The sequence below is a fragment of the Coptis chinensis genome, chromosome 3 (assembly GCF_015680905.1).
Source record: "Coptis chinensis isolate HL-2020 chromosome 3, ASM1568090v1, whole genome shotgun sequence".
Lineage (NCBI taxonomy): Eukaryota > Viridiplantae > Streptophyta > Magnoliopsida > Ranunculales > Ranunculaceae > Coptis > Coptis chinensis.
In genome coordinates this window covers 7834768-7856915 of record NC_141458.1, presented here as the reverse complement: position 1 = coordinate 7856915, position 22148 = coordinate 7834768, and the positions used below count along the sequence as shown (strand labels likewise).

Sequence of the window (22148 nt, the reverse complement as noted above, 5' to 3'; positions counted from 1 at the left end):
AACTAACAATTGTGGTACATGTGGTATTTATTCTATATATAACGCATTACGTATAGTATAATATATACATGTTCGATTTAAAATATACACATACGTATAATATATGAGAATGTATTTAAAGTTTTTAGATAATTTTCAAATACTATTATTGAATTTATGACTATTATTTCTTATGAGAGGACAAAAATATCGATGACAAGTGTTATAGTTGCCGTAAACCAACTTTTATATTGGTTATATAACTAAAAAAAATAATTTTAGCAATAAAAATGTATAATCCGAGAAGGTACCGAAACCCAAACTGGAACCGACTTAATTAATGGGTATGGGTTTGGGTTTTTAAAATATAAGAAAAAAACCGAAAAAACCGAATCCGATAGGAACCGCTAAAAATAGACTCAGAACCGAAACCGATAAAAATCGACCTAGAACCAACCCATGAACACCCCTACTTTTGACGGAAGTTCAGTGGGTTAATAAATTGACAGAATAAATAGGGGCGACTACACCACATGACCCAGCCCAAAAAGACCATCCCAAGTTGGCTTTGATTGGTTGGTGTAGAGAGAAAGCCAAAGAGAGGAGATAGAGAGAGAGTTTGACTTGTTATTTTATTTCTACCAACCAATGCAGTCGATTTCGAACTTTTTTTTTGTGCTGGGCCAGAATAAATCCACACAACTGAAAAACATTGTCAGAAATGATTACGTACTACTTGATTTGTAACAGAATAACATGTATAGTTCTGTGCCAAATTCTTGAGAACCTGAAAATCTTTCTGAAAATTTTGGCATTTCATACGAAACTGATGTCGATGTTTCCAATCCAGTCAGGACTATTTTAAATTGCCTTGTAAAAGATAACAATTACAATAATCCTTGAAACAAATATATCATTTAATTTCAGTTTCTAATTACAGAATCGCTTAAAGAATACGTAAGTTTAGGTGCACGTTTACTAGTCTACCTAAGAAACAATCTTTTTTTTTTCCGATAATTATCTAAGAAACAATCATTGCTAGGAAAAGATGGTTTTCGTATGTATCGCAGAAAGTTCTTTTTTTTTTTCAGATAAAATAATTTAGAAGTCAGACTACAGGCTGCTAGCTAGTAACTATCAACGATATGCACAGGGATCACGCAACTAAGCACGACCTAGAAAAGTTCTCCATCGGTTGTTCATTAGTACTTAAAATAAAAAAATTCTCAAATTAACAAAAAATTGTTAGATAAAGTCCGAACTACAAATTTCTTAGGTGTTTGCCCGGAAAAGGGGAAAAAATGCTAGTCCTAGTTAAGCTTTTCTATCTCCTTGGGCTCAAAGACTCAAACAAATAATAACAAATTGAGAAATCTAACAATTAAAAAATAACAACAACAAGTAACAATAGTTCAATTCATCTCAGACTTGACTCCACTTGCAATTTCTTAGAGAAGTTCATCAGAAGCTTCATTCGACTCTCCTCAACTTCAGGTACTCAATTATGTTAAAAGCGACGAGGCTTTAAAGATACAATTTGGTGGTTAGAACAACCACATTGACACATATTGCTTGTTAATTAAGTCTTGACTTCCTCAACAAATGTTTTCTCCCTCAGAAATGTACGTTCGCTCAGAAAAGTCTTATACCCATACAAAACTAACTTAGATGTCGCTTACCAAGCTGCCTAGCTTGTGCTGACTTAAAAATATTGAGTTCGACCTTTGGAATTGGCATTAAAAAACTGAGAGGGCAATACTTGTTTGTTGAAATTTATAAAACGTGAGACAATATTGCTTATTTATTATCTCAATTTGTCTTTACTTCTGCAACATATTATTTCCAACTTCCTGGCTTGAGCTTTCTCTCTGTTTAAACTTCAAAGGGATAGAATCGGCTGGGTCTGATTTTTCACTACTCTTTTTTCAAGGTATGGGTTTCTTTTAATTAAGCTTTAGTTGGCAAGTATATTTTGAAATTTTATGATTAGTTGGCAAGTATTCTTCGGTTTCAGAACTAGCTACGACAAATCAGATTTGTCCGTTTTAGACCTAGCACCAGAGATTGAAAACAAAAGGATTGATTAACAGTTTGTGTTTGTGAACAACTGAACAAAGTCGGGTACGTCTGTCCAAAAGTCCTCTCAGATAGAAGTATAGAACTCATAAATGCCCATCAAGGATCCTTGGGCACTTGATCATCTCTGGGGATGCTTCTCCAAAGAGGTGATCTGAATTCTATTAATTCGGAGATTGAGTAAACTTAAAACTACTGATTTACAAATACTTTCGAAATTCAATATTTATAAAATATTTGGAACTTTTGCTTCAGGTATAGTCAATTTTTATGTCTCCAACGTACATTATATGTAGTCAAAATTTCTCCAGGAAAAAAAGCAGCATGAAGCGTCTCTAGAGTTTAGCTCCAAAACACATAATCCCGGCAGCACGATGTGCAAAAGGTTGGACTAATTCTTATTTTGCAATGTATAAACATAATTATTCTCCAATCAGCAATCTTACCAAGAAAGTTGCCACTAGGTATTATGTGTTATCCTATCAAAAAAAAAAAAAAAAAAGGTATTATGTGTTGTATAATGAGGTCCAAAGAAAATTCATATAGACAATGTAGTTTTATTACTTTTATATTCTCTTTAACTAATGACATATTTTTTTTTCAATTCAAAGATGGCAGGTACTAACCAGGAACACTCTGACTCAGACGATTATTTAGCCACTACAATTGATGATATGATTCAAAATCCACCTCCATTCCAATCAAACTGTTGTATCTATAAGGTTCCGCAGCGTTTACGAAGTGTAAATGAGGAGGCCTACACGCCCGAAGTAGTGTCGATTGGGCCTTTACACTATGGTAAAGCAAAATTACAACCTATGGAAGCTCAGAAGCAACGGTACCTAAAATCCTTTCTTAGTAGAAATAGAAACATTAAGTTGAAAGATTGTGTGAAACATTTGAGGACATTGGAAACAGAAGCTCGCACGTATTATAATGAGCTTCAGTTCAGTCGTAATTTTGAAAGTGACGAATTCGTTCAAATGATGCTACTTGATGGATGCTTCATTTTTGAGGTCTTCCTTATAAACACTGAAGAAAAAACCAAATCTGATCCAATCTTCATGTCCAAATCATTGTTCGGAAGTGTTTACCATGACTTGTTGTTACTCGAAAACCAGCTTCCTTATTTTGTTCTCGAACATTTATTTAACCTAATAAATGGTCCCAACAAGAAATGCACCCAATCCTCCTTACTTGATCTTACAGTTCATAACTTCTCACTTGTTTGGAAAATGGCTCAAATTGATTCAAGAAGCTCTCGCCATCAAATAAAACATTTCCTGGATTTGTTACTAAGTTGCTACACACCCCCGGAATCCAAGAAATCAGCTGCGAATACTGAAAAATTGATATTTTTACCAAGTGCAACCGAGCTTCGTGCATCTGGAGTTAAATTTAAGAAGCGTCAGAGCAAGCGCTTTTTGGACATAGTGTTTACCAATGGAGTGCTTAAGATCCCAACATTACACGTTTACGAGAGCACAGAATATAGATGGAGGAATTTGGTCGCCATGGAGCAAGGTAATGGAGGTAATACTTCTTACGTGACTGATTATGTGATTTTAATGGATTTCCTCATCAACACTCCAGAAGATGTTACATTGCTCCAATCCTCTGGAATTATTGTTAATTGGTTGGGCAGCAAAGAAGACGTATGTCAAATGTTTAACAGGCTCGGAAAAGGTGTGATTACAGACTCAGAACCGTCCCATTACTACAGCCTTGTACAAGATGTCAATCTTTACTGCAGAAAACAATGGCATGTATGGAACCGGATACTGAAAACGGACTACCTCGACAATCCATGGACAATCATATCCTTGGCTGCTGCAGTTTTGCTTCTCATATGCACATCCATACAAGCTGTGTGTTCCATCATTTCTGTTCTTCCTAAGAACAGAAACAAGTAGGGGTAAAATGGTCATTCTGCCATATGTTCTGAAGCGCGAACGTCGAATTGATAGTTTGTGACTTTGTGGCATTTTAGCATATATCACGATATCTTGTTATTCCTCCGAAAGAATATTTATGTATTTGCATTGAATTTTTTTGTAATAAAATGGAACGGAATAATATTTACAAATGAGTATCATTCAATGTCGAAATCAGTTGTATCTCTCATCAAACTCAAACCACCCATCCAAAAACCTTCATATTATTACCTTCCACCTGAACCCCGACTCAAAAGACTACTCGAAGACATTTTCCATATCCTTAATACCCACCACAATTCAGAATGGGAAGAATCATTAGAAACCCGTTTTTCGGACGAAGAAATACTAGTTTCAGATATTACTCCACTTGTTTTAGATAGAATTTATAATGTTGACTTGGGGTTAAAGTTTTTCGATTGGGTTTCGAGACGTAGATATTGGTGTAAGCCTGATAGTTTAGCTTATTCTTCTCTTTTGAAGATTTTAGGTAAGTCCAAAAGGTTTAAAGAAGTCGAAACTGTTTTAGAAAATATGAAAAGTGAAGAAATGTTGCCTAGTTATGATGCTTTAGATCTTTTAATAAAAGTTTATTCTGATTCTGGGTTAGTTGATAAAGGTTTAGAGTTTTATGATGTTGTGGTTAAGCTGCATTGTCGTTTTCCGAGTGTTTTCGCTTGTAATGCATTGTTAAATGGGCTAGTTAAGTTTCCTAGAATCGAGGGTGCTAGTAAGTTGTATGATGAAATGCTTAAAAGGGGTGAGGGTTGTGTGGACAATTATAGTACTTGTATAATGGTGAGAGGTTTGTGTAGGGAAGGGAAAGTTGAGGAGGGTAGGAAGTTGATTGAAGATAGATGGGGTAAGGGTGTTATTCCAGATATAATATTCTACAATACTCTAATTGATGGATATTGTAAGAAAGGTGAAGTTCAATGTGCCCACAAGCTTTTTCAAGAACTGAAAATGAAGGCTTTTTTACCGACGTTGGTAACGTATGGAACAATGGTAAACGGGCTTTGCAAGAAAGGAAATTTTGAGTTGATTTATAAGCTATTGTCGGAAATGAAGACGCGAGGTTTGAGTGTTAATTTGCAAATTTATAATAATATCATTGATGCTCAAAGTAAGCATGGTTCTGTAGTCGAAGCGATAGATATTTTCAAGGAAATGGTCAGAAGAGGTTCTGAGCCGGATATTGTGACGTACAATACTCTGATTTGTGGGTTGTGTAATGAGGGGAAGGTTTTGGAGGCCAATGATGTTCTTGGGCAAGCATTGAAGAGAGGATTGGTGCCAAATAAGTTCACTTATACACCTCTTATCATTGGGTACTGCCGGAAGAAGGAGATGTTTAAGGCTTCAGATATTCTGGTTAATATGATGGAGAGAGGACATAAACCTGACTTGGTAACATATGGAGCTCTTGTTCATGGATTAGTCACAGCAGGTGAAATCGATGCTGGTTTGACAATTCTTAAACAAATGATAGAAAGGGGAATGTCTCCTGATGCAGGCATTTACAATGTTCTAATGAGCGGACTTTTCAAGAAAGGCAAGTTTCCTGTGGCAAAGCAGCTGCTTATTGAAATGCTTGAAATGAACATATCACCTGACGAGTTTGTTTATGCCACAATGATTGATGGGTATGTAAGACACGGCGATATTAGTGAAGCTGAGAAGCTTTTTGAGCTTATGCTTGAAAAGGGTGTGGAGCCTGGGGTTGTTGGCTACAATGCTATGATCAAGGGGTACTGTAAGTTTGGAATGATGAAGAATTCTGTCTCTTGCATCGACAGAATGTTAGAGAAGCATCTTTATCCAGATCAGTTCACCTATTCAACAGTTATTGATGGTTATATAAAACTGAACGACATGGATGGGGCATTGAAGGTGTTTAGCGACATGGCAAAGCAGAAGTGTAAGCCTAATGTTGTTACCTATTCTTCCCTAATCAATGGCTATTGCCGGAAAGGGGACTCTGACAAAGCCCAAGAGCTGTTTCAGCGGATGAAATCTAGTGGTTTGGTTCCTAATGTTGTCACATATAGTATTCTTATTGGTGCCTTTTGTAGGGAAGGAAAACTTCACAAGGCAGGCTTGTTTTTCGAAGAAATGCTGAAGAACAAGTGTGCTCCTAATGATGTGACCTATAATTATTTAACGAATGGATTCACAAATACTATAGCCAATGTTGTTTCCATGGAAGAACATATGCTTCAAGCAAATGGTAAGTTTCTGGTCTTGGATATTTTCAAGCAGATGCTGGTTGATAGGTGGGATCCAAGAACTGCAGCCTACAATGCTATTCTTACTTGCCTTTGCCAACATAGCATGCTGAAAGCTGCCTTTGAGTTGAGAGATAAAGTGATGGGAAAGGGTTTCGTACCAGACTCTGTTACCTTTGCTGCACTGCTGCATGGCATCTGCTTGGAAGGAAGATCAGGGGAGTGGAAGAAATTCTTCCACTGTAATCTTAATAAACAGGAACTTCAAGTTGCCGTTGGGTATTCAGTGCTGTTAGATCAATATATACACAATGGAACTTTTTCTGAAGCTTCCAGGATTTTGAAATGCTTGGTTGAGGACGATAAATCTGGTGACTCTGGACTGAGTAGTGGGGAAGAATTTGATCTCTTACACTCAGTAAAGTGAGGACAGTGGAATATGACATGCTTCCGTTATATATCCTAATCATTTATTGGGAAAAACTGCCAAGCTCAACATGGCAGATCTAGTCACTGATGGGGTATGGTGGGAAGAGCTATGGTCTTGCAGTTCGCACAATCTATCTGGTTCTAAAAATGCCTCCTTGATGCATGTTCCAAGATGAAGTTAGGACCAAGAAATGAGGAGACTCTCTGCTGTTTCGTCAGACAGTTAACTCCTGAAGCATAATTATGGTGAGGAAGAGTCTAAGGTTCTATTTGATATCTATTCTTAAAAAGTTAAAAACAAGTTTCTATTGCTGAGCTTGGTAGTTTGAATCTTGATTTTCCTCCAGGTTTTTTTTATGTCATTTGTCCCCATTGATATGGAGACATATACAATACCCGGAGCTATTAAGTTCGATTAAAACAAGTAATTGTCTTCTGTAGAACTCACTTGGTCATTCAGGTACTATATTATGCGGATGTTCAGTATTTTTATTTTCCTTTTGGAAAATTTGCATTGATTTTCTAATACAGTGTTTCATACTGCAGAAAAAGAAAACAGAGTGGTTCGTGAGGCTATTACTTGTTGGTCCTCGAGAGGTAGAATCTGATTGCTTTTTTCAAGAGTTGTTAACTTTCACTGTAAAGTTGTGACAGAAGTTGTTAATTACAAAATAGTGTAAAAATTGATGAAGTATAAACAATGACATATTCGGCTTGCCAATAGCCTTGTCAATTATATGTAACATTTTCTTTTGGGTTTAACAGTAAGTCTTAACTTTTAAATGTTCAGCTCTTTCCAGAGACAACTTTCATACTGCATACCTATGTTGAGAAGTTCAACAATGGCCTGTTCTTTCTTAATGGCCTGTTCTTTCTTTTGGAGCATATACTTGGTAAAACTACAAAGTTCTCCTTTTTGTGCGATTTTGCATGGACTCAAATTTTGTTGGAAAGCTCGAGATTTTGACGAAATTTTCTGTTTATTGGTACCTGATGTTATCTGTTGATAAATTTGGATATTTAGTTTGTCGAAATTTCGTGAATGTTGAACTTCTTGTCAATGTCAAATATAGTAGTAGTAGTTCAGTAAGCAAATATCTTTGGTGTTGCTAAAATATGTAATTGAGAGAAAACTTCATAGGACATACTAGTTTGCAATATGACACCAAGAAAGTCAGTTACTAAGATTTTTTATAAAAATTCAATCTGGATATGGTACTTGGTCCAGAGGATTTTCTCTCGTACTTGTGCAGTTTGGACCCCATTGGGTATTGCCTTTGATGTCAATGAAGTCTGCATAGTTTTGTTAAAGTACTCTTTTCTATCCAACAAAAACTTGTAGTTTTTTGTTTATAAGCATCATTCTGGCAATAAATTTAGCTTAGAGAGATACTCTGATTGAAGTCGTGTAATTTATATTGGCCTTATACAAATGTTAAATAATGGCAATATACATCTTTTCAATTTCCTGTAGTTAACGAAAATACGTCTCTGACAAATTATTTGCTATTTTATGCTGCACAACATGTCCTGCCCCATGCACAGAGAGCTTGCACCATATCAGATCCTACAAGCATGAAAGAAACCAAGGTCAGGACAATCAAACGTATCAGATCCTAAGTATGTTGGTAATTTAAGTGTATTATAACTTGTTTACGTATGCATGCATCTGAAGAGAGATATATTACTGAGCATATTCGATATTGACTCTGGTATTAGGGATGCTTGAGATGGCATTGAAAGCTCTGTTTGATAAGAGTAGAGTTGCTGGGCATGGATTAGTCCTGCAGACATCCACAACCTGTACTATTATGGAGCCATCTCTGCATGGTCGCTTGGGACCACTGATGCATCGCATGCGATACCTCCGACCACAAGCTGCTCCATTGTCCCATAATCCATTGCTTACAGCAACAAACATACCACCTTCAGGAAATTGATCTGGGCTATTCCCTCTGCATTTAGTAGCTGCATAAAAAAAGAAGATGAGAGTGAAAATGTCAGTAATCCTGCACCTCAGGTACTAGACACTATCTGCTATATTACGTCCTGTCTTTGTTTCTTTCTTTTTCAGTCTAATGTTAAATTTTGTACTGAACCCTCCCCTGACATGCTCACCCATAGATGAATGAAGTGAACAATTTCCCTTCTTGGGCCATTCTCTGAGTTGAGTAAAAAAAAGTATCGATTTTCTCTATGGTAGGGAGTAAAATTTGGTATTTTTCTCCTTCCGCGAATATGGTGCACTGAGAGCTAGCTGATATTTGGCCTCTTCACCCTCAACTTCAAACAAATAAATCGATGACAGATACAAAAATGTTTGTTGACATCCTAGATTCCTAGGTGGATCTTGCTCATTTTTGCTTTAGCTTATGAGCAAGATGTGCCATGCACATACAACAAGTATTTGTTCGTAAGCGCTTTGGACCAAAGTCTATTTCTAAGCACCTCCATACAACGAAATGTGCTCATCTATGTAATGTATAGGAATGTGAATTTTGAAGTGAACCCTCAATTTGTAGTTGAATTTGGTGGAGAGGGACTGAGTTGAATCTCTGCTCCTGAATGCTTAAGGTTGACATCGAAGTGAACTCGTGAGGATTCACTTTGCTTGAGTGACTTACTCCTTTATTCACTCGAACAAAAAAAGAGCAAAGATACTCCTTATGCTGAGTATTTAGTTACCTGCTGAATATAATGCCGTAAGCCACTAGAGTTGACTAATAAAGTCGAAGCAAAAGATAAACAAATTCACCACACGTGTGTATGGAAATCCTCTCTTAGTGAATTGAGGTTCATATAATGTATATAATATGGTGACCATTAGCTTTTACTCCTAATGACAATCAAAATAACAAATTCAACATACGTGTGTATGGAGGTTCATGCGACATAGCTGTTCCTATATCCCCATCAACAACAACAACAACATTAAGACATAGCCACCCCACCAACACAACTGATAAGGTGAACCTCATTTTGAGTCTCTAGATCAACAACTAACTTGAACTTCTTGGTTGATTTGATCTTGCTAAGAGTCGGCCATCTGCAGTCTAATTTATACTTGAGGAACTAAGCATACAAGAGTTGTGCTCTAATGGGTGGGCTGCTCTCAGTGCTATGCTGACACAGGCATACCAACTTAAACTTGATAAGAATATGATGAGGAATGATGATAAACCATATGGACTGATCTCAAATTTTCAACTTCTGATATATACTTTAAGCTATCTTTGTTGTTGTTTAAACAAATCTAACAAGATTTCTTCTTTTAAATCTTATCAAAAATCTTTCACATGAAAGCAGACTTGATGTCATCTATTTCTCAAGTACAACAGTTTGGTACTCCACGGCAACTAAAAGGTCCTTCCACTACTATGCACTTTTTGCACTGCTTACCAGCCACGAGGTGACTTAATGAAAGATCTATACACAAATATTATGATTAACATCTGCCCACCAGTAGGTCCCAACCCAAAGTCTCCGGGGATCATATAGACTTTAGGCGCAGCATATTTTTGTCATTTCTAAACAGAAGATGATAAAAAAGAGTGTAATGTGGCACATTTTAACTTGTTTTGTTTAAAGATGTGCGTTTTAATATTGATGGTAATGTGAAGATCTGATAGTGAAGATCATGATATCCACTATTTTATTTATTTAATTGAAAAGGAACTCGTGCTTAAAATTGTGTTGGCAGGGCTAAGGTTACTGTGATAACCCTTATCTAATAATCCAAGAGGCTTTTTACCTATAGGCGGTGTTACTGGTAGATTGCACTAGATAAAGCAGCTCACCCTAAAACTCGAGAGGGAAGCAGAGTCAGTCCTGAGTCTTGATGAAGTCTAAAAATCCATCAAATAAACGATGTCACGATCAATGTGGGCATCGTCCAGTTTTTACAAAGTATTCTGGCAACAAAAAAAAACCACATGGTCAACCTAATTTGATTTTTTTTTTTGTTTGTATGTGGAGGAGGAGACCCTAATTTCCATCTAGTAGGAGAAAATCCTAATTGGCTTGTCTAATGAGACACACTAGTTAACCCTAAGTGGAGTGCTCCATAGAAAATTTTCCGTAGACAAATTCATCGTTATGCGCATTTCTATATTGCAACCTTTGTAAAACAACAATTTTTGGGAAAAGGTTGGGGAAATATAGTTTTCGATAAAACACCAACCCGTCACTCACAGTAAGAAGCATCTTTCTGGATGCTATTGCCTCCGATTGTACGACCAACAATACTGTGTAGAATTGTGGTTGTAAAAAAGACAGTCGTTAGTGACACTATCTTGAGTCTTTAACCAAATTGACTGCGGACAGAAAGAAGCGGCCATTCGTACAAATCTGTAAGCTATTATTAGGTTTAGGTCTGGAGCATCTTACATACTGAACTGAACCAAACTATTGTTCTGGGGTGGGTACTCTTACAGTCTTCTCACACTAGCCTAATTCTACTCTGGCATAACTGCAGAGTTTGGACTCAAGAGTCAAGACTCAACATATAAGACCCAAGGCCGAAAATATCGCCGATATGGATATTTTGATATATTGGAGCTGAATATTCAATTTTTTTCATGCCAATATATATATCGTATTTTGGGATCTATATCTTTATGCCAATATTTTTAATATATAATGTTTGACCAATATTTTATTAATATCTCTAATATTTAAGATAAACTAGCCATTTGGCCCGGCCTATGGCCGGACTTGTTACATAGATAACTAAAGACTCAAAAGCCTAAAGTCTACTTGAAAAAATAATATATTTATATTGATAGAACGGGGTGACTTGCTATATAGATAGCTAAAGACTCAAAAGCCTAAAGTCCACTTGAATAAATAATATATTTATATTGATAGAACGGAGTGACGTGGTTTTTTGGGAGCATTCTCAACTATTCAATATTAACCCGGCCCATGGCCGGACTTGCTACATAGATAGCTAATGACTTGTAAGCCTAAAGTCCACTTGAATAAATAATATATGTATATTTATAGCTAATAATTCATATTGCATACTTTTTGTTTGAAGGGTTTATATTTTTCTAATCTTTTTAAGGGTTTTGACGAAGGGTTTTATTTATATTTTTGGGTTATTATTGTCCTAAATAACAATTTTTATCACTTCTCTATATAAACTATATCAAAATATAACGCAACAATCAAGGAATAGAACACATACTCAAAACATACCATATGTTTAAACGATAACCAATTATATTCATTGCGCACAATGGTCTCTCCATCTACGTAACACACAACCTCTATTATCTAGCGAATTCATTGCGTCAAATCACAATGAGATCATTAAATAATGAGAGTTCATACGCCAAAATATTAATAGTTGTAGATGGACATGAACTTTCAAATTCTAATACAATGCAAGAAGGAACTCATTCTTGCTACCTTTTGAAAATAGTCTTACTTTTACAATTGGTTTTAATTTTTTTAGACTAATTAATTCTTATGATTTATTATTTGTTGAATCACCAAAGAAATATATTCAGATGCACAAATGGAATCTCCGATAAACAAAAAGATATATCATTCATTAACTAAATTTAGTAAATAGGTGAAGGAGGTTGTCGTCTTGGTAATGGTGTCAGCCGCAACTTAAGAGAAAATATTTTAAGATCGGTGACTCCAAACATGTTTTAACGAAAAAAATTTCGTGTTCCTTAATATTCTTAAGAAGAATATAATTTGTTGAGTTAACGAAAAAAATATGCATAATTCATAAACATGTATATAAACGCGTATCTAGATTAAATCGATTAGTTACTCAGCTAGATATAGATTGTAAGTCCTAAAGCAATGCATTAAAAACACTTAAGCAGCCAACACACATAAGGCTTTCATGTTATATATTAGACATTTTTCACCAGCAGTGTTACGCAAGTATGATATTCTAACTCAAAACTCCTTACTAATTTCAACAAAAGTAATGATTAGAAGTTGATATTTATGAAATTACGATGGATTTGAGACTTGAGACGCTATAGTATTTTAATAGAATTACGATTGGTTTGAGACTTGAAAAGTTGAGAGAGGGTACGTGAAACTTCTAAATGAGAAACAAACATCTACGTGGGCTTCACTCTCTCCTAAGAGAGTGCCACCTAGGAGATGACTATCCACTTCAAATGTACTCTATTTTAATATAGAGAGAGGTGATGGTAGATTAATTTTTATCATTTAGAGCAAATGATTTTTTTAAAACAAAGACCGAATTATTTATAATGATTAAAAGAGTCACACAAAAAAAAAAAAAAAACTTGGGTTGACCGTGTTTTCTTTGTGTGTATTTGGGAATGAGACCCTAATAATTTCCCATCTATTGGGGGGAAAATCCTGATTGGCTCATCTAGTGGGGGGTAATATTCGTTAACCCTATATACTAACAACAAGCAAAAAAGAATAAAGCAAAATAAGATTAGCACATCTAAAGAAGACATGTTTGTCAATCTTTATGTATATATATTGATAAACCCAATCATACATGATCCAAAACCATGAGTGCTTAAAAAAGAATAATTACAATGGGGTATCTCCTTACAATGTAATATATTGAAAGATAAAACATAATTACAAAAAGTAAACCCTGACAGAGACAAACGGTAAAGCTTCTAACAAATTGGTGGGTATCTTATATGTGAAGTATGATATTCTTTTATCATTGACATGAGTGCTTGGCATTGGCTTTGAAGCAATCAATCAACCTCTTTAGTTACAACTCTAACACTTGAGCTTCCAAACAATGGGTTCTTACATGTTGTGCATTCTTGTGATTCTTTCAACATCCTCGTGGAATCTATTACTCACCTAAACAAAACACAAAAGAAACAGAAAATTTAATTATGCAACAATAAGAACCAAAATGTATTTGTATTTCTAACACTTATTATAAGCATAAACAATTTGCATTCGGTAACATGTTTATATGCTTGCATGCGAAAAAGGATCAAACTCACCCCTACACCTTTATTAAGGAGAGTGGTCGATTTTCTTGTTTTCCTATAGAGCAATGGCGTAGATAATGGTATTTATAATGATTAATTTCCTTGTTTTTCGTGACAAAAGAAAGAAAAGGAAAGAGAAAAAATTCGATCTGATTACAATAGGAAATTTGCTATTGTTATTATTGTTACAATTAGTAAGTAGACCGTGTGTTGGCAATTTGGTAAAATTCTCATGAACGGTATTTCACGCCTAAGCGTGTTTATGTATAACTGGTAAACCTGATTGATTTGCTTGAGAAGTATGTTCGTCCTCGCATTTTTTGTCCCTCTTCTGCTTTTACGATTTTCCTTCATTGAATCTTGGATATCTACTTGTTCAATTGATTAGGTTCTCCAGTTAACTCTTAATAGTATTAAATTGCAAAAACGCACGAGTGGGATGGAGTTTTAGGCTTTCTCAGCTACTGATTTTTGTTATGAATAGTTTGAGAATATATATTGCGATTTGAATGCAGCAACCAAGTTCCAACAGTTCCATGGTGCTTCCTCCTTCATAAGGATTTGAATTGCTCTTTTAGAGTCTAAGGCCACTAAGATTGTTCCCTTCATATATAACTTTCAGTTTTTGAAACAACACCAACCTAATACCTCCGCTACTTGTGAAAGCAAGCAATACATTACCATGACAGTCTCTAATGGTTCCACCAGATAACAATAGCTAGAATCAATACCGATTGATACCCAAGTCACTAATCATCACTTTGCTTCTTGGTGGACCATTTAAAAGGTAACTGATAGTTTTTATTTGATTTTTTCGCTCGGTAACAGAGAAAAATGTTCACTCATACTTAGTTGCTAATGCTAAATTCTTAAACTTCTGGGGTACTCTTGAAGTGTAAGTAACAAAGAATACATCAAATAAATCTGGTCGCGTAAAATTTCTATTAATCGCTCATCATAACCAAAAATCAATTACTACAAAATAAATTTGATTAGGTAAAGATCATACCAAAGAAACAATGAGTTGATTTGTTACCTCAACCAAGAGCATGCACTAAGTTTTTCACTGCTAATTATGTGCTCTATATTGAGAAACATAAAATGTACATAGAAATTGATCAGAAAAATTATTTACACAGGTGAGACTGGTTTTCAGCAGCTCTCCCGTTCCAAGATCGCTCTTAATCATAATATTGCCTGCACATTAACTCCAGTCCAGATTTGTAATTTGGTATACACACTTCATGCCAAACTGATTTGTCGACTGAATTTCCAGATCAATATGTATATCATTGCAATAACATAAAATGACCATAGCAGTGGTAACGACAAAAAAAAGGATATAACACAAACACAGAATGAAAGTATAAACTTGAGTGCATTTGTATTATCTCTGAAAACGACAATGTAGTAACATTCAGTAAAATAGAGAGCATAGTATGGATAGTGAATTACCTCTAAATTAAGCCCACCCATATACTCATGTGGCGTCTTAGTGTATTAAAATAATAACATACTAAATAGAGTATATATCGTATTTCAACACTCACTCCCCCCGACCGAGCAGGTGATGCAACCATAGTTGATAATAAAAAAATTGACATAATTTCATGCAATTCACATTTTATGAAGTCAAACAAAACCATGGTAAGAAACTAAGAATAATGGAAAAAAAAAAGCCCCATATAAATGTTTTCTCAAACACTTCAGACGCAATGGACAACTCATAAGAGTCAAATTTTGGCAATTGGCAAAAGATGCAAAAAGTCACAAAATTGTGTACGATATTAAAAAAAGAATTTGAAGATTGCCAAATCATATTGTCTAATTTGGTCAATTGAACGGTATCAAGTATCCCATCAAAAGAAACAGTTGCTTCAGTCTTAAAACAATACCTGAAACCATTAAAGGAAAGATTTCACGCCAACACAAAAAACAAAGGGGTAGGGAAGGAGTACACAATTCAAAGAGTTGAAAATAAATAGAGTTGAATTCATAAGTTATAAAGCTATGAAAAAATACCCATTCGAGAGTGGAGTGATTTGTTTCCTGTTTTTTGTATTAACTTTCTACTTTTTATCATTACTCCTTTTCTATTTCATAGAATTAACTACTTTGGTGACGTGGAGCCCCACGAGAATGGTTTTCTACTTTTCTATACTCATCTTTATTTGTTGATTGAATTGTTTTCGAAAGAAGGTGGGATACGTAGAGATTAATCCTTAGGCCACATAATCAATATTAGAGCTATATAAAATCCTTATATGACCTACTTGGCGACTCAATAAAAAAATAAAAATAAAAATACTGACCTTGGATTTTGTTGATATCAAAAGGATTGATAGGTGCAGCTAACATTTTGACGCACACTTGGTTTTCTTTAATTTCCACACCTAGAAGATTTACTATTCTATTTCAAATGAATGAACTCTTATTAGTAACACAACACACTTCAAACAAAGAAAGAAAGAAAGAAGGGAGATATTTGAAGCTACCTAGAGATGTAATCAGGTGGTCCGTGTTGCTCGTAAACCACCGCTTACGATGGTGGAGACATCATGTTTGTTGAAAATAAGTTCGAACACTCACCAACATCTTTCTCAGTCCTCCCTGGAGTGGTAGACTCGCTTTCATCATTGTCTCTACTATTTTCTTTGGTCACTCATTTGTTTTTGAGTTACTACCCTTATGTTGCTAGATACTAATGTCATACTAAAACATTACAATACTCAATAGTGGTTCCATAGTCCAATTTGAGAATACAACGTATAAGTTGCCAAATACTAATGTCATGCTAAAACATTTACCTGAATCAAGTCAATCACTCCTCAGATAGTGTGCGACACTTCTTAATCAGAAAACGGATTTGTGCTTCAAGTGATGATTGTAGTTTCTTCCTGAGACCACCTTCAGATTTACTTAATGGGCGGGATAACATAACAACAGAGCTCGACCCTTTTATTTGCAAACTGGACCTAGGTAAGCCAATTATATTAGACGATTGGTTCATTGATATAGTTTATAGAGTTTGTAGTCTCCGAAAAGTTGTCAATAAAAACAAAAAGAACATGTGTGCACTGCCCTGGAAACAATGATGAATGGGAACCCGAACCCGACATCAGTGAAATAGCTTAAGAATGGTGACTTGTGACACCATTACCACTAAGTCTACCAGGAGACGGATTTTTAAAGGAGGTTGGTACAACAGATGGTTGTGTAAAGGATGAAGAAGACGACGACTTGGAGATTTGTGATGGTTTAATTTGGGCTTGGACAAATGGAACCATAGCATTCTTTGCATCCTGTAGTAATCGAAACTTTTTTAATACTTGCATGTCAAAGTGACTCCCCCCTAAAGAAATATGATTACATGGTAAACCTGCAATGCAACTATGTATTTTTAGATTAAATATAAGCATTGTGTCAGGTGAAAAAAAAACACCTATAAGTCTCAAAAGACTTAAATTATCCAAACTAAGAATCCATAAATGTACCTATTTCTTTGTGCACATGATGACCTTAGCTATTAATCCTTCCTTTTAGAATGCCAATACTGACACCACTAATGAATCTCATCTCAGAAAATATTTACTCCAAAATTTTGAAGTAATTAGCAAGGGCTCATTATCTACTTTAGAGAATATAAATAATCACGTATGAATCATCCAAACTCCAAAGTGCCTATAAACCCTCATACTTCAACTATAAACTTTGCATAACTTTGTCTAGGCATCTATCTATCTCATCATACACCACAAAAAACCATATATAAAAAGCAACAAACAACGACCTCTAATTGCGAAGGATTCAACTATTTTACTCATACTCTCACTCTCTCGATCCTAGGCATACTCTCACTCTCTCAATCATCATATTAATTGTACAATATATTTTTCCAAGCCTACTTACTTCAATGTATTGCATCAAAACCAAATTGACAAACATTTCCAATTATATTCCATGTATAAAAAACTAAAGAACATAATTAATTAATTAATTAAATAAATAAATAACTTACAGAGAACATAAGAAGCATGCCTTGTAAATCCCCAAACTCATATTCATCCACAACTAAATCCAACTTCTCCTCCTCCTCATCCATACACAAATTCCACGTAGGCACAAATAGTAAAAAGATTAATCCTTTTTCTTCTTCATAAAAATAACTAATTTTTCTAAACTTAAACCAATCCTTCACCCCATCTCCTTCCTCAATACTAAACCTTTTATCTAATTCCCTTGACCCAAATACATTATCATCAAGGACTCTGTTCGTTAATTGAGTTACTTCTTCTTCGTTTTTTCCTATAAAGCCTATAACTACTACACCTTCTGAAAAATGAGGTGGTATAGATGAAGATGGAAGTGTAGAAGGAGGGCGTGTTAGAACTCGAAGAGAAGGCAGAGGAGTGTTTAGGGAGTCCATTGAAGAAGATCGAAGAAGATGATAAAGATTAAAAGAGAGTATGGAAAGAGGGGTTTTGTTTTTTTATCTATTTTTGGGTACGAACAATTGAAATCAGCAAAAAAAGGCGTAGAATTTCTTTTTTTATGCCGAATTATTGTAAAATCTGATGTGTCAGTCTCAGAGAAAAAAGAGGGACTGACGTGGGTCACTGGAAGCATTCTCAACTACTCAGTATTCATGGTCTTTGATAACAATATATCGGTGATATCTCTAATATATCTGATATTTTTAAAATATTTTGACTGGTGACAAAAAATATATCAAGAAATTGGTCCCAAGGCCTAATTTTGGGGAAAATGAAGTCTAGAGGACACGGTTTTTTGTGAGTAACTCACAAGGACAAATTTTGGAGAAAAGTAACTCACAAACCCACTATTTCAAAATAAGTAACCCTCAAGGACAAAATAAGTTGGCCCCGCCTTTTTATATTTTTTAAAATGCCAGTTATACCCTTTCGTGAAAATAACCCTCAAGGACAAATGACCCGGATTTAAAATAAATATTTTTCGATTTTTTACCCCTTTCGTCATTTTACTATAAACAATGAGTGTTCATACCTTTCGGCCTGGTGTATGAACAATGATTGTTCATATCCAAATAGGTAAATGTACCTTATACAATATATTGATGTATGAACATTGAATGTTCATACCGAAAGGACTATGAACATTCAATGTTCATATGCAATCAATGTTCATACCCAAAGATTATAAACATTGAATGTTCATACCCAAAGGACCAAGGACTATGAACATCGAATGTTCATACCCAAAGGACTATGAACATTGAATGTTCATACCCAATCAATGTTCATAGCCAAGGACTATGAACATCGAATGTTCATACCCAAAGGACTATGAACATTAAATGTTCATACCCAATCAATGTTCATACCCAAGGACTATGAACATTGAATGTTCATATCCAAGGACTATGAACATGGCGATGTTCATACCCAAAGGACTATGAACATTGAATGTTCATACCCAATCAATGTCCATACCCAAGGACTATGAACATTGAATATTCACTATGAATATTGAATGTTCATACCTAAGGACTATAAACATTGAATGTTCATATCTAAGGACTATAAACATTCAATGTTCATATCTAAGGACTATGAATACATGAACATTAAATGTTCATACCCAATCAATATTCATACTAAATACACCGGGTCGTTTCGTCTGGGCCGGGACATTAATTATTTTGCGACAAGGGTATACTTGACATTTCATCTACCCGATCCATTTTTATTTCGCGTCAAGGATATAATTGACCTTTCATCTATCCGGTCCTTGTGAGTTACAAAAATAAAAAGAAGAGTTACTTTTTCGGCATTTTTGTCCTTGAGAGTCACTCCCTGAAAATATATATATCGATATATCAAAAGATGGAACCTCTAATATATCGACCCATCTAGTGAGGAGTAATACTAGATAAACCCAATTAAGATCCGTGTGCGGGTAGTGCTTGCTCCTCAAAGTGGATTTACATGGATAAAAGGTTGAAGGAGATGCCCTGTATTAAGAGCATTCCCAATGCAAGCCACTCTTATTCACCTCCACGTCAGTTCTATTTTCCCTATTTTCTACTATTTTGGTGAAAAGCAAGGTGAGGATGCCCAATGCAAAAGTGATTATTATTCTTGGATGGGATGTTTGATTCGTCTGAATATAAAAATCGAAAAAACGCGCCGGACGTAATGAAACATCTCGTCTTAAGTTTAAAAAAAAACCGAAAAAACACGCGAGACAGAATGTTCAAAAAAAAACCGAAAAAATTTAAAAAAACACACGAGACGGAATAAAACATCTCGTCCGAAATTCCCAACTCATCTACTATCTCGGTTGAAAGTTTCATTCTCGTTTTGACTTGGAAAAATAGTCACCTTGATATTCATCTTTGCACTGGACAAAGAGTGCAAAGGTTTTTGACCATTTGGAAGTGAATATTGTCACATCCCCTTTATATTCATTTGCATTGGGAATGCTCTAATCAACACAAAAAAAAAAAATACTCTAGTCCCTATGCCCTGGACAAGTCACAAGAGCCACGTAGCTCTATCCATTACACTGATATTTACAATCAAGATCGAAAAACTCAAATAATCACTGATTTTTTTTCTGTACGTTACTCTTATTGATTGGTAAATCCGTAAATACTAAATAGCAAGATAACTTACGTGTATATGGGGGACTATATGATGCTGCCGTCCCAATATCTGCAAGAACTGGAATCTGCAGGATGTGTTTGAACTGGAAAATAAAATGGACCTATGGAATGGAATGGAAATGAAATAATTTTAAATGGTATGTGTTTGGTAAACCTGGAGAAAGGAAAGTAAAAGCTGGGAAATGAATAATCAACATGGGTGTATTAGTACTATTTATTTAGGACACAAAACCTTTTCTACTATTGCAATTTGTTTCCATCATAACAAATGAGCCTAAGTGTAAAGAACAATATTACTACTATTGCAATCAGAGCTAATGAGCCCATATTTAACGGAGGAAGAGAACCATTAAATCTCTCTGGAGAATTCATTGCCATGAGAATATGCCATCAATCTATGGGTTTTTCATTATGTTTTTGAGGCATTTTATAGCATTCTTTATGAAACGTACCCTTGAATTAAGATAACAGTTATCAAAATAGTTTCTTTCTTGCACTTCTTTCTAAACGGATCGACTGTTACTGGTGTATTTGTTGGACACAAGCATCGATATCAAACAAACGGCATGATCTGGGCACGTACACTTTGGACTGTTTGGTAACCCTCATGTCCAATGTCCACAATCATACCAAAAACAGTATGGAACTAGGTTCAATTCGATGGGAATGAGTGACTGACCGAATGATGCAAATATATACAGCCATGTAATTAATGATAGGAACAACAGCCTTAGAGAGGGAAACGAAATAAATTTACTTCAAAATTTTGTGGGATACATAATCAAAATAATCTATTTTCAAGGCCAAACCAAGTCCGCATCAACTTTCATCTGGGGCAGATCTTCTTCATTTTCAGTGTCTTCTTTTCTGTTCGCTTTATTCTCTAACGACCTCAAAAGGACACTTTTCCAAATAGAATCTTTAGAAGCAGCACAAGAAGAAGAAGAACACCCTTTAGTAGATACTTCTGAATTTGAATTCATTTTTTCTGGTTCAATAAACTCAGCCAAAAGAAGCACAAGTGAAGCCATATTAGATTCTGATGTAATAAACTTTTAATATTTGAGAAGAGAATACTAAACTTTGCATTTATAGTAAAATGAATCAATGAAATGAGAAATTAATGGTTACCCATTGTTTGATTGGTTTCTGTTGAATTAAGTACAATAGTATTTGATGGTTTTCCAATAACTTGGATCCCATGGTTTGTCATCGCTTCTCTTGAGTATTAAATATGTTAGGAAAGTGGTCAATGGTTTTGGGGTTTTGGCTGTTAGGGAGTTGGCAGTGAATACCATGGGCTGATGGGCGTCTATGTTTCTCACTTTTCGAAAGACTGAAGACTGCACGTGCACTTCATGTTTCTTCAGCTGATGACTGGAATTTGAAAATGAATTTAAGTAAGGTAAGATAATAAGCAGATTAAACAATGAAATGTTTTATTTGGTTATATACTTATATGACATTCAAATAAGAAAATTCTCTATATACAGATTTTCTAATCCTTTATTTTAATCATTCCAAGTTATGAAAACATACATAAAGACATGATGAAGTGACTACATTCACGCACCAAGAAGAATATATAAAAGGGTTAACCAATGTTACCCCCACTAAATAAGCCAATTAGAATTTTTCTCCTCTGATTAGATGAGAAATTAAGTTTTTTTCTCAAATACATATAAATTTTTTTTTTTTGTGTATATTTATAAAAAGATCCTAATTTCTCATCTAGAGGGTTGACTTCTCCTATATAAAATTCCATTTTTGTTAAAAACATAGTATAGGTCTGTACATCCTACATAAGATAAATTAAGGGCATGTTTTTGCGAAAACCATCTCCTGACTACTTCAATTCATATGAGCACTTCTAAAATTGTCAAAAGTAAAA

General features: G+C 34.9%; 3 protein-coding genes across 6 annotated transcripts; 2 read left to right on the top strand and 1 right to left on the bottom strand.

The window, feature by feature from the left end:
* The first annotated feature begins 1599 nt into the window (after positions 1-1599).
* LOC147507680 (UPF0481 protein At3g47200-like) lies at positions 1600-4163 on the top strand. Of its 4 annotated transcripts, none has more exons than XM_086600383.1 (3): positions 1600-1909; positions 2367-2440; positions 2667-4163. In XM_086600383.1, the coding sequence occupies exon 3, from the start codon at positions 2667-2669 to the stop codon at positions 3966-3968; it is 1302 nt and encodes a 433-aa protein (XP_086456509.1). In that variant the 5' UTR covers positions 1600-1909; positions 2367-2440; the 3' UTR covers positions 3969-4163. The 4 variants fall into 4 exon arrangements, with proteins under 4 accessions (XP_086456509.1, XP_086456511.1, XP_086456510.1 ...); XM_086600385.1 differs by having other exon boundaries at positions 2311-2440; XM_086600386.1 differs by lacking the exon at positions 1600-1909 and adding an exon at positions 1922-2100.
* LOC147507679 (Pentatricopeptide repeat (PPR) superfamily protein) lies at positions 4155-7106 on the top strand. Its single transcript, XM_086600382.1, has 2 exons — positions 4155-6892; positions 6994-7106. The coding sequence occupies exon 1, from the start codon at positions 4155-4157 to the stop codon at positions 6642-6644; it is 2490 nt and encodes an 829-aa protein (XP_086456508.1). The 3' UTR covers positions 6645-6892; positions 6994-7106.
* Positions 7107-7963: 857 nt separating this feature from the next.
* On the bottom strand, positions 7964-9624 carry LOC147507678 (EG45-like domain containing protein). The gene is made up of 3 exons (XM_086600387.1): positions 9516-9624; positions 8335-8614; positions 7964-8213 (listed from the first exon to the last, which is right to left on the bottom strand). The coding sequence occupies exons 1-3, from the start codon at positions 9622-9624 to the stop codon at positions 8207-8209; spliced, it is 396 nt and encodes a 131-aa protein (XP_086456513.1). The 3' UTR covers positions 7964-8206.
* Positions 9625-22148: the final 12524 nt, after the last annotated feature.